The 12,343-nt window shown below is 34.9% G+C and overlaps 1 protein-coding gene across 1 annotated transcript in view; it reads left to right on the forward strand.

Annotated features, from left to right (window-relative positions):
* The window catches only part of PGR (progesterone receptor), a 32,015-nt gene extending 19,943 nt beyond the window's left edge, over window positions 1-12,072 (forward strand). The window contains exons 4-8 of the mRNA XM_030945195.1: window positions 592-894; window positions 2,249-2,393; window positions 5,465-5,595; window positions 8,684-8,841; window positions 10,264-12,072. Coding sequence (XP_030801055.1) covers window positions 592-894; window positions 2,249-2,393; window positions 5,465-5,595; window positions 8,684-8,841; window positions 10,264-10,419 — 893 coding nt within the window. The 3' untranslated portion in view covers window positions 10,420-12,072. The remainder of the gene's footprint in view (window positions 1-591; window positions 895-2,248; window positions 2,394-5,464; window positions 5,596-8,683; window positions 8,842-10,263) is intronic.
* The last annotated feature ends 271 nt before the right edge of the window (window positions 12,073-12,343 follow it).

The raw sequence follows: 12,343 nt of genomic DNA on the forward strand, positions 1-12,343 counted from the left end.
AACAATTAAAAATACTGAGACAGGGAAATTATGCTTTAGGAAGTGAAATATCTTCTAATAGTTTACAGTATTTGTTGGTCTTTCACTCATCCCCCTGGGCACCAAAATAAGATTCAGCCATGAGACTGAAATGCTCTTAGGGAACTGGAGGAGAGGAGTTTCTGTGTGTAGTAATTAATTACTAATATTTTTGGTTTTGAATATTAGGGAGTAAAAGAGGCAGTATCTTTAATTGACATTAAATAGAAACTGAATTGTAGAGCCAGCTGGCTCAGCTGTTGGCATATGACAGAACAGTGGGAATTGAACCAGAAAACACTTTACGAGGTTACTGTAACCTGGAATTCATGGCAATAATTTTAATGGGTGGGTGGTGTTCATCCCTTAGTGAAAGGAGCAGGATGCAGAGGGAGAAGCTCTAAAGAATTTTCCATTATCATTTTTCAATTACATAAATAGTCAAAAAATAGAAAACCTATTCTGAAGACAGTTCTGGTTTCCTTGTATAGATTGAAAGTGTAATCCAACACTAGTGGAAAATATTAATTTTCTTTGTTAACTCTTTCTAACAGATCAACAATTTTTTTTCAGGTCGAAAATTGAAAAAGTTTAACAAAATTAAGGTTGTGAGAACGTTAGATGTTGCACTCCAGCAGCCAGCAGCCCTTCAAGATGAAAGCCAGTCTCTAACCCAAAGGCTGTCCTTTTCTCCAAATCAAGAAATACAGTTTGTTCCCCCAATGATAAGTGTTTTACGAGGCATTGAGCCAGAAGTGGTCTATGCTGGTTATGACAACACAAAACCTGAAACACCAAGTTCCTTGCTGACCAGTCTGAATCATCTTTGTGAGAGGCAACTTCTTTGTGTAGTCAAGTGGTCTAAATTACTACCAGGTAATATCATTTCTTATATGTAGTGAATTGTATTTAAGCAAATATTTCATGAGAGAAGCAGTCTAAAGATAATACCATTGACTACCTGTTAATTCTTTACGAATTCCAAAATGATTAACCTTTCTCTTATCAAATAATTTAACAAATCAAATATATTTTAATAAGAAGCACATTTGAAAGAATCCATCTAAATATTTAGATTCCCTCCAAGTAAGCACAGGAGCTCAGACAGTTCCTGTATGTGATTGTTATTACAGCCTTTCTTCTATTTATCCATTTGATATAAAAAGGTTGTATATCTGCTTATTCTTTATGCTTCTTATTACTAAAATGAATTTTTGAAAGCACCAAAAAGTAAAATTTTTATAAATAATACCAATTACAACTAAGCTGCTCCCAAACAGACTGGTAATGAGAAGTAATTGAATTTATGAAGATCCACAACTGGATTAAAAAAAAAAAATCCATGTTATGTATTTATGTGTGCTGTATGGTGATAGGGATCATCATGGTCATCCTGGGATATATAGAAATCAATATATTGAGGAGAAAGCCTGGAAAATAGTTTCCTATGAGCTCAATTTGACACTTTGCTGCTTCAGGAAGCAGTAGTCTCAATCACTGCTCTTGGCACTTAACAGACCTTTTGAGTGAATCGATTCATCTCACTAAATGAGAAGAAAAGAAACCTTTTTTTTAGCCCTCTGTGTTTCCTGATGTCTTCATGAACTGAACCACTTCACTGAGGAGGAGCATGAGTGCCAAAGCTTGCTTGAAGGAGGTAACAGGACCACGCAATGAGGAACAGGAGTGCTCCTTTTAGTGGCAGGAAGCTGTTAGTTTCACTCAGATAATTTGTGGCAATCTTTAAATTTTTCAAACAGCAAAAGTGATCAAACACAAGCTCACAACTGAATATGGTTCTCTTAAGTTGAATGCAAGAAAGATGCTCATATTGGATGTTTTTTGTGACAGCTGCATCTTATGGTAAGAACACTGATGTTCAAGCTATTGACATTCAATGAGAGTTGGCTACAGTGATGATGTTACAAACTGTCATATTTTTACCAAAGGAAAAAGAGATACATTCCTATCCTCTGAAACAGTCATTTTTGGTAAAATAAATTTTGGTGTGAACATTTCAAAATACTGGATAAGAACAAAAAGACAAGAGGTTAACTATCAAAGTAAGATAGGCAGTTATTACCTAAGCATTGGAGAGCTACATCCCCAAAACTGCTTGTCTTTCTAGGTGTTCTCATTTTGATAGCTCAGATTTGTAATCTCGAAACACCTACTTAGCTGCTGTCTAAATGAGAATTATGGAATATTTTATCTTTAATTTCATTTCCAGGTTTTCGGAATTTGCACATCGACGATCAGATAACCCTCATCCAGTATTCCTGGATGAGTCTAATGGTTTTTGCCATGGGGTGGAGATCATACAAACATGTCAGTGGTCAGATGTTGTATTTTGCACCAGATCTGATACTAAATGAGTAAGTAGAATGCTCCCATGAATAACATGTTGAACTTTTATGTGCCAATGAGAATGTGACTCCATTGAGGCCAAGATTTCATTCATTACTTGTGCTGTTTCAAAATTAATAGCCAAGTCCTCTGACCATATCAAAGTTCAGTATCTTTGGGAGTGGCTTTGTGGGAACCTCAACTATTCTGTGTACATGGTCAAGCAAAAACTGTTCAAATAGAATTTTGATTATCTAAGGAAAAAAATCATGCTGTCAGAAGATTTACTTCAATTCATCTGAATAAGTCTTGAGTTAATGTTTACTAAATGGAACTGAGTGTGGGGTTTTTTTGTTGTTTTTGTTTGGGTGGTTTTTGCAAATAGTTTGCCTAAAATCTAAATGCTCAGTAAAAAAACTACTTATCAAGTAGGAATTTTAGTATCAAGGAAAAATTATATGAGACTGCTCTTTTCTGCTGGGGGATGGCAGGGGCCTTTTGGTTTGGATTTTCCTTCACTATGCTGTTTAATTTAGATAATCGTCATTTCAGTCTTTGTCAGTTTTCCAGCTCTGCAAATTAATATTGTTAGACTTGTAATTTTATATTCCTTTGTTATAGTACATGGGAGGTTGCCAGGAACAGTAAAACATAATTTAATCCCTATATTTATTTTTCCTTAATAAATTTTTCTCAATTTCTTTTTCTTTTTCTTAAAATACTAAACTGCTATGAAGCAAACTGAAAGAAAAACAGGTATTTTGTAAGACATGTTGTTTAAGGATTAAGGGGTGGATTTGCAGAAGATCTAGACACCTAATTTTAAAATCTATAGTATGCAAGATCCTCCCAGTGAAGTTCTTTGTAGAAGATATTCAGTAGAGCTGACCCTATATCTCCTGACCCTTTCTCTTCCAAATGACTGTAAATCACTGTGAGTTGTTGAGTAATGAATTCTTTCCTCTCCCATTTTTATTAATTGTGCTGCACAAATTGAAATATTTGGAAGTGATAAGATTGAACTAATTTCTGGCTGTATTTCTGGCAGCATAGTCTTATACATCTTATGGTTACATTCAGAAGAAACAGAGTGAGATGATAGTTTTAAGCAGTAATGTCGTGTCTTGGAGTATCACCCTGCTTGTGGACCACTCCTGACAGCTTGTGAAGAAGACTTTAAGTACTTCCTTTGGGAATGGCGTTAAGATTTATGAACCCTGATTGTAATCCACCAGAGACAGATTCTTATTGTCAACTCAAGATCATCAGTGCTGGGTGCTGACCACATATTCCTCTCTTGGTTGTAGAACATCTCATCAGGGTCATACTAGACATGTTATAAACAAAGAGATGTAAGAAGTAACTGATGCACTGAATCATATCTGCAACTATTTATTGGAAAAAAGTTAGCTTTTAGATTAGTAAAATGTAAATGACTTTGTTATCTATGGTGATGTCTAAGTTTGTACTTTCATGTTCACCTTAAGCAAGGGTAACAGCTGAACACTGCCAAAAAAAGTTAGCTGTCCTGGTAATGCATCCCAATGACTTTACCTGAGCTGGACCAAACACTCTGTGGCTGCACTGTCAAACAGATAAAGAGTTTATATGCCTGAGAGGTGCCCCAGAAAAAGCCATTCATTAGCGGATAGAGATGATCCCTGACATGACTCACCATGTGGGAGTGCAGGCACTAATGCCAGAATCACAGGAGCGTGTGCCTAGATGTAGAAGGAGATAATAGAAAGTCCTTTTGCAGGGGCAACACACACCATAGTTGTTTCATAAATACTATGAAACCACAATCCAAAGCTTGTGTCACAGCCAATCTATTATTTAGTGAACTGAGTTGTAATGCTTCTGGGGAAGGATGTGTTTGGTTGCATCAATTTCAGACCAAGAAAGCCAGTAGTGCTAGTTTGACAAAGATTTCTTTGTATTAACACCCTGCAAGGACTTACTGTTCTTGTATTTTGCAGTGTCTGAAAATTTGAGTAAGAACAACATTTAAGCTGCTAAACCCTAAAAGCTGCTATTGCTTTTCATAGATAATAATTAGGAAGAGATGCTACCAAAAAGTAATAGAAAAAGAGATTTAAAGTAGATGAAGAAACAAGTCTATTCAGGTCTAAAAGATTAAATTTCTATGGTTATGTCATTTAAGAGCTGGTACAAGATATCAGATGTTGAACAACATTGAAATAATTTTCATTCAAGCTGATAGTAACACTTTGACAAGAAAAAAATTCAATGCATTGAAAAAGTATTTTTTAAATGGAAAATATCTTCTGTTTTGTTTGCTGAGGTCACTACCTGCAGTCAGGTTGGAATGCTGATCTGAACCCCTAGCAGGCGGGGGAGCAAAATTTAATCTTCCTGTTATTGTACCTAATTCATCTGGATTGGGATACAACCTTTTAAAATCAGTCCAAGATACTGGATCGTCAGGTTAAAATGCAATGAATTCAGTCTAGATTAGAAACTTTGTAATGCTACAAAGTTACTTCTGTGAAAGTTTAGGGAAGGTTGTATTTAATGCCTCTGTTTACTTAGCATGTATCATTTTTAACTGTTTCTTTAGTGGCATAACATGCTACAGAGTAATATCGTTGCTGCTAGAAGTACCAGGCTAGAGTTGCTACAAAGTATCTTGATACAGACATTTTTGGAAAACCTGAGAACAAGCTTTCTATAGACTTTCAGATTTGTCTTCAGTTCTATGCTTTGAAATCTTTACAGAGATACAAGAATCTATCGACGTCTAAAATAAGATAGTACTTCACATTATTCATTAGGGTATTTTTAGTTAGTAAACTCCCCTTATTTTTGGTGGTTAGCATTCAGCTTTGATAATTTTTTGGTTTCTTTTCTGGACAGCGGTAACAGATTTAACATCCAAAATAATAGCACATTCATTGCAATAAAAAACTAGCACAAGAACAAAAATAATCAGAAAATTGTTTATGTGTATAAGCTTATCTTTAATTTTTGTAATGTGATAAACTGCTAATAAGGCCTTTCTCTCAAGCAGCACTGAGCCATTTTGTCTTTGTTTTCATGGTTTTTTAAATTTTTTTTTTTAAACTTTTCTGGGTGTAAGACAGAGGATGAAAGAATCATCGTTCTATTCCCTGTGTCTATCCATGTGGCAACTCCCACAGGAATTTGTCAGACTTCAAGTTAGCCAAGAAGAGTTCCTGTGTATGAAAGCACTGTTACTTCTCAACACAAGTAGGTTCTTTTATTTTTTTGTAACACATCACTACTAAAAGGGTTTTGAACCATGTTGTTTTACTTGACAACTTGACAATCACTAAGCTCTATGGCTTAACAAATGGAAATGTCCTAGACGGAATGTTAGTATTGTAAGACTAAAAAGTATTTTTTCTAATGTTTATAAAGAACAAAGAATTTGCGATTCATTGTTGGTTTTATTGTGTATAAAGATACTGGGGAAATGTTGCATCCCTTTTGACATGTGGCTGTACTGTGTTACACATTTTCAAAACAACTGTGCAGTATTTCTGCCTGGAAACATCAGTTCAAGTGACTCTACACAGATTTAAAAAACTCCAACCAAGCCAAAACAATCTTAAAAGTATTAGAGTGTACTTAAATAAATATTTAATAAATTATTAAAAATTTTAAAATATTTAATAAATTATCAGGACTGAGATCTTGACCAAGATCTTAAAGCATGTTTGCTGAAAAGAATCAGGGAAGTGGCCATGACAAAAAATACAAGCATTTATTCAACTTTTTATAGTTATAAATAGGTGAAGTTTAGCACAGATATAAACAAATGGAAATGTTTTTCTTTGGTTTGTTTCTCTGGAAACAAAATCCATGGTCACTTAATTATACGCATCTTTTAAAGAATGCTGCATACAGCTGCATTCCCCTTTACATAGGAAATGTGGTTTCTGGTGAACTTATCTTCCAAAATCTTCTCTGAAATACTAAAATTTGCGTCTGTTAAGGCCATAATTGTTAGTTATGAATCCCCAAATAAAAAATTTTAAAGTCATACAGGTGCTGTTAGAAATGAGAATAAGCACTTTTGAAAAGTATAGTGGAAAGAATGTAAAAGTTTGGTTCTCAACACACAACAGAGTCAGAGGAGAGATGTGCAAATCCTGCGTGATCTGCTTCATGGTTTTACAAAGTTTAAGTAATTGATAAGGAATTAAAATTTAATCCCTCTCAATCTGCCCATGGCTGGTATTTGCATAAAACTATTCTTAAAAAAAAAAACCAAACTGGTCTCAGCAGAGACTAAGTTTAAAAAGACTAAATTTAGCTCATATGAACATGGAAATTACTAAAAGAATAGCAAAATGCCGTACACTCTGTTAAAGCAGTAAAGGTAATGTGGATAAAAATCCTGATGTAGCTCATGTTGCTTTGTTAGAATATTAATGTATTCCTATTTTAAATGTTTTCCAACTTGTTTTCATCCCAAATAAACTCTTTTCTATTTTCTGAAATTTTAGTTATATTTAGAAAAATTTGTGACATTTCAGCTATCTCTGTTCCAGAAAGTTCATATCAAATTCAAAAAAGCATGACAGGGTTGGTCAAATCCCTCTCATTTCTGAGGGCATCAATTTAACAGAATTCATCCAGTTACCTTTTTTTATCAACTGCATTGCATTCAGAAGCTGTTTTTTTAAGATGAGATGTTTATGTATATGCAAGAAATCACGTAAAAAAAATCACGTAAAAAAAAAAAAAGAATTTCTACCTGTTCTGATGAGTTTTGCTTTTTGTTCTCTCCTGCATTTATTGTCTAATAGGAAAAAAAAATTGTCAGATCTTTGGGAAAAGGAACACACCTAACAGTTGTTGCTCAGACATTTAGTAAACATTTGGTACTGTATAAATATGATTCCACAAAAGTATTTTCAAAAAGCTATATAACCTTGTTGTTGTTTTAAGGTGTTTTAAGACTACTTTTATTTTAGTCATGATGTTCATCTTAATCTACTTCAGTTGTGAAAATACAGCCATTTCAATCTTTTGTGTACTAACAGTAAATCAAGTCTAATCCTTTAGTCTCTCATTGTGTCTTCTGTTCAATTTATTATTTAGATGAACTGGTTTTGACATTTTTAGATAATTCCAAAGCAACAATAATTTGAAATAAACGGAGTGTCAGTCTTCATACATTTCTAATTTTGAATGGACTCCCAGCCTAAGTTTTAACATTATATTTGATTTTACAGTTTTTTCTTTGAGGCTGAGGCTTAAATGTAATGCTTTCCAGACTTCTGATTTAAAGGAATTTCGAAATATTGTTACATAAGATTTTGGCTCAGTTCATGCCACTGAATAAAAACTATCCTCATTCTTGACACATGTTCAGGGGAAGGGAGCAGCTCAAATAGATAGCTACAAGGAGCTTTTGTCATTAGGCAGGAATGTGACTGTCTTTTTCAGGATTCAGAGGATAAAGGCCATTCATTGATGGAAGATACCTTCAAAATTAATTTGCAGGGGAAATATAAAGACTTAATTGCTGGTTTGGAGATGTAAGTCAAGGATAACTTCCATCTAACCCTAAACTCCATCAGAGCCATTTTATATGAAAACATTCCTTAGTTCTCTATAAAAGAAATGTCCAGAATCATCCAGGCTTTGAAAATTAAGGTATTCTTTTTCCATGACACTTATCACTAGCAACTACTAACAGGTCCTTTTCTTAATGTTCTCTCCATGGCCTCATTTTGATTCTCACACCTGACCTTTAAGAGAATAGGGAGTTCAACCAGTTTCTCCTCCTTGCTCATTTTTCTAAAAAGCTGTTCACCTGTAAGTCTCTGATCAGTTCTATTAAGTGAAAGAGGTTCAAACAGGAGGTCTGAGCCCTGGCAGCTTTATTGTCTGCACTGCTTTAGAGCTGTTAGTTCATTCCTTGACTCCATTTTGAAGCACTCCAGCTAGATCTCTCTACCACAGATTTGCTGTGAAGAGGGCAGACCCTCAGCAGGGTAAACATGGATCAGTCCATAACGTGTTTCCTCAGACAGGAGTGGTTCTTTAAGCCATATTTTTTTTTCCCCAGCTAACACTGAACTGTAACTGAAACTTAGGGATATTTCTAGACATAAGGCAATTAGCAAAATGAATTGATTGCTCCTGGTATATCCTTTTAACTAATTGTATCACTGGTTTTGGAATAACTCCTGAAGGGGAAGAAGTACCGGGCACACAATAATGAATTGCACTGTATAGCATGAAACACTGTAAATTTTTCCTGTACTTTAAATTTCATTGCCTTCAGAGTAAATTGTAGCCCAACTGATTTGGTTTTTTTTAGTTCCTTTGGAAGGTCTAAGAAGTCAAAGCCAATTTGATGAGATGAGAACAAGCTACATCAGAGAACTGGTGAAGGCAATTGGTTTGCGCCAGAAAGGCGTTGTGGCCAACTCACAGCGTTTCTATCAACTTACAAAACTGATGGATTCCATGCATGATGTAAGTTTATTTGTTAATGCTTTCTGCTCTTTATGTAGGAAGAAATTTCTTAAAAGTAATTCTATGGAAGGGAGTCATCAGCATTGCTAAACAACAGAAGAACACACAAAAAATTCCTTTATTGTGTATATTTGTGTCAATAGATAGCTATATATTCAACATCAATATTTGTATGGTGCACATATTTTGTGGTATACCACATCAAAGTATTTGTGAAACATGCATTAGAGTGCTACCATTTTGTTTCATTTTTAGTGTAATACAACCAGTACAACTGTGGGCTTGGGTAGGGGTGGTGTATATGTGTGTGTGAGCACATGTATTCTTGTTCAGGAAAATAGTGTGAGGAAGAGGCAGTTCAAGTTGCAAAGTCAGACTACTAAGAATTAGTGAAAGGCAACCAAGATTGGCTTTCCAACCTTAGTTCCACTGGTTATATGTGGATATTCTAGATATTCTATATCACTTTTTCAGTATCTGTCTAGGTTTGGAAATTGAGTAATCTTCATCAATTCTAGATACCATGCCCTGGACACTTTTAAACTCAATGTTGGTTGTGAGGAGCTCCCAAGGAGTTCAAGGTGGACAGGATCTTTGCATCTTTGTATTCTTCAGAACTCAGCAAATCTGCATTTTATTTTAATTCAGTCTCTTCCTTTTAAATGCATACAGTAAAATAACCTGTGAGGAAGAGAAAGAGGGAGGGAGGCTTGCTGCAAAGTAACAAAGTGGTATTTGATCCATAGAGTATCTTCATTCAAGTCCTGTTTCAGCTCAGGCTGATAGTGATGGGAGATGCAAGGAAAAGAAAAATCATCACACTGGAGAGATTGTGTGATGTTAAAGCCTAAAGTAGCAGAAATAGTCCAATATTTAACAACATAATGGTCACTGGTCTGACATAAAAATTGGAATCTCTCAGAGAGGCTAGAAGAGGTGTAATGATCACATGTCAAGCAGTTGCTTTCAAGGGATTAGAGTCTGTGGAGTTCAGTGTTTGCAGCAAACATAGTTATGATCATAATGAAAACCATGGCAAAGCTCATGGGTAAGTAGTAAATGCTGCCTCTCAAAACAGTGTTTAAATAGCAGGTAGTGACCAAAGCACATGTGAGTGTGAGAATAAGATAAAGGTTGAAAGCTTGTTAAGTAGTTGCCATTATTTGTCACATATGTCTTGAGTGAGGGTGATACTACTTTGTAATATTAGTGAAGCAGTGGTTTTATATGACTTGCCATAGCTGTATGTATGGTTTTTGCCATTAATAGGGTCTGACAAGTACCCTCATTACTGATTCAAGAAAGGACAGGGTAAGGTATAGAATGATGTTGGCTGATGAATATATAAGTGATTGACAGCATGTTTATTTGGCTGCATTACTGTTAGTCTGATTGATCATGTTTGTATTTTATCAAATCCAGCTGGTGAAACAGCTCCATCTCTTCTGTTTGAACACATTTCTCCAGTCCCGTGCATTGAGCGTTGAATTCCCTGAGATGATGTCAGAAGTGATTGCTGCACAGCTACCCAAGATTCTAGCAGGGATGGTGAAACCTCTTCTCTTTCACAAGAAGTGAAATGTCTTTTCTCTTATCACAGAGATGATACCTGGGTCATTCTTTGTTTGTTTATTTTGGTCAAGATTTTGCATTGTCAGGACTTCAGCATATTTGACATACTTACCCTGCCGACTGCTTTATACCTGTAACATACACAAGCCATTCAAGCTTGATGTACATATTGTAAGTTCCTGATTCCTTAACTGCAAAAATCACAACAGTCATAAGAAATGTTTTGTAAACTTGTCTAAGCTGCTTTTTAGATATACGTATGAATGACAGTGAATAGACTTTCCAGATTTCTAACAACAATTATACATTTTTCTTACACATTGCACGCTCTTGAATTTCTGGTATGACATGGTGCAAAATTTTTACTTTAGCACAGTGTGTGCATGGGTACATGTGGGCACATGCATAATGTAAGATTTTGGAGGAATTAAAATAAATATTGCCCACATTTTCTTATGGATATTTTACTTTTTATTACTGCAATGCCATCAGAAAAAAATAATGTGCTAAACACACAGTCGCATTGAAACTCTTAATCCAGCATACTGTTTTCTGCATCATTCAGTGGAGTTCTTCTTCAAAAATCAGAAAGTTTAGGAAAATTTCAGTGCGTATTACACCAGAAGTAATGTGTATGCAAACCCACTAAGCTTTGGTTTGTGTTATTTTTCCTTAAAAGTTCGGCACTTACTAAAGCTAAATCACTTAGCTGTAATCCTAAATTCATCAACTCTTACATTCTGTATTTCAGAAGCTTTAAATAGAGATGTTTTCACTGACTGCAACTCTTAATAATCTTAATGTTTTGAATTCCATTGCTGAACACTCAATCAGCCATTACCATCAAATTATAGTGAGATCAGATGCAAAAAGAAATGGAAAATATGACTGCAAACATTTTGATACACATCAGACTCATTTCAGTATGATTTACTGGAGCTACATGTTTTCTGTTTTAAAAGCACGCCATTATAAATGGGGTAACTGTAAAAAAGGAATTGGACTCAATTAGCTTTATATATTCAAGAAGAATGACATGTTTTACCATAGAAATGAATATTCAACTGAAAAATTATAATGTGGTGGTGTTTGTTCCTTTGATACGGTTATGAAGCAACTCATGCATTTAAGGCAGTAAATTGTAGATATATTCAAACAACAGAGAAACAGATAAACCTTAAGAAGAATTTATGAATCTATTAAAATATGACAAATTTTGCCAGTCATTACAAATCATATGTAAACATAGGAAATTGTGAGTCTTGTTTGGATACTTCTGGCCTTATGCTTTTGCTTTTGCCCATGGCTTGTTAGATGTCCCCATTGTGTGACTGTGTCCTGCTGGTGATGTGTAGCTTGGTCTGTACAGGCATATCCTTGTCACATGAACAAAGGCCCCTGGAATACAAGTTCAGTATCTCCAGCTAAATCAGGGTGCCCCTCATTAAACGTATAAGTGATGTTGCTTGTTGGTAAAAATTACATCTTGGTTCTTGAAAAAACTGTGGACAATTCACAAGTACAGGAATGTCTCAAGGTGTCCTTACTGGTCATAATTTTCTAAAGCCAATGAAGAAGAATCTACATTACAACTGGGAATAAGAGCATTTTTGAGATCCCCACATAGCAGTACAAAACCCACTAGAGCTGGTGCAAATGTGTGACCCTAGATAAAGTGGTATAGACAGACTTTTGTGTTAGTGGACAAGTTTTGTCATTTCTAACTGCCCAGGAAAGCAATGTCTTTGATATTCCATACAGTCTGACTTTCAACTGTGATCCTTAAAGCAATTATGTTTTAATAAATAGCACAAAAATCTTTATTTCTACATCCTGAAGTTTTTTTTTCTTTATTTTGTGTTTGCATTCAGTAAATGTGATTTTCAGTAAAAAAATCAATTTCAATCATTCCACTTTCATGTAACAACTG

The sequence above is a fragment of the Camarhynchus parvulus genome, chromosome 1, assembly GCF_901933205.1.
Source record: "Camarhynchus parvulus chromosome 1, STF_HiC, whole genome shotgun sequence".
In the NCBI taxonomy this organism is placed as follows: domain Eukaryota; kingdom Metazoa; phylum Chordata; class Aves; order Passeriformes; family Thraupidae; genus Camarhynchus; species Camarhynchus parvulus.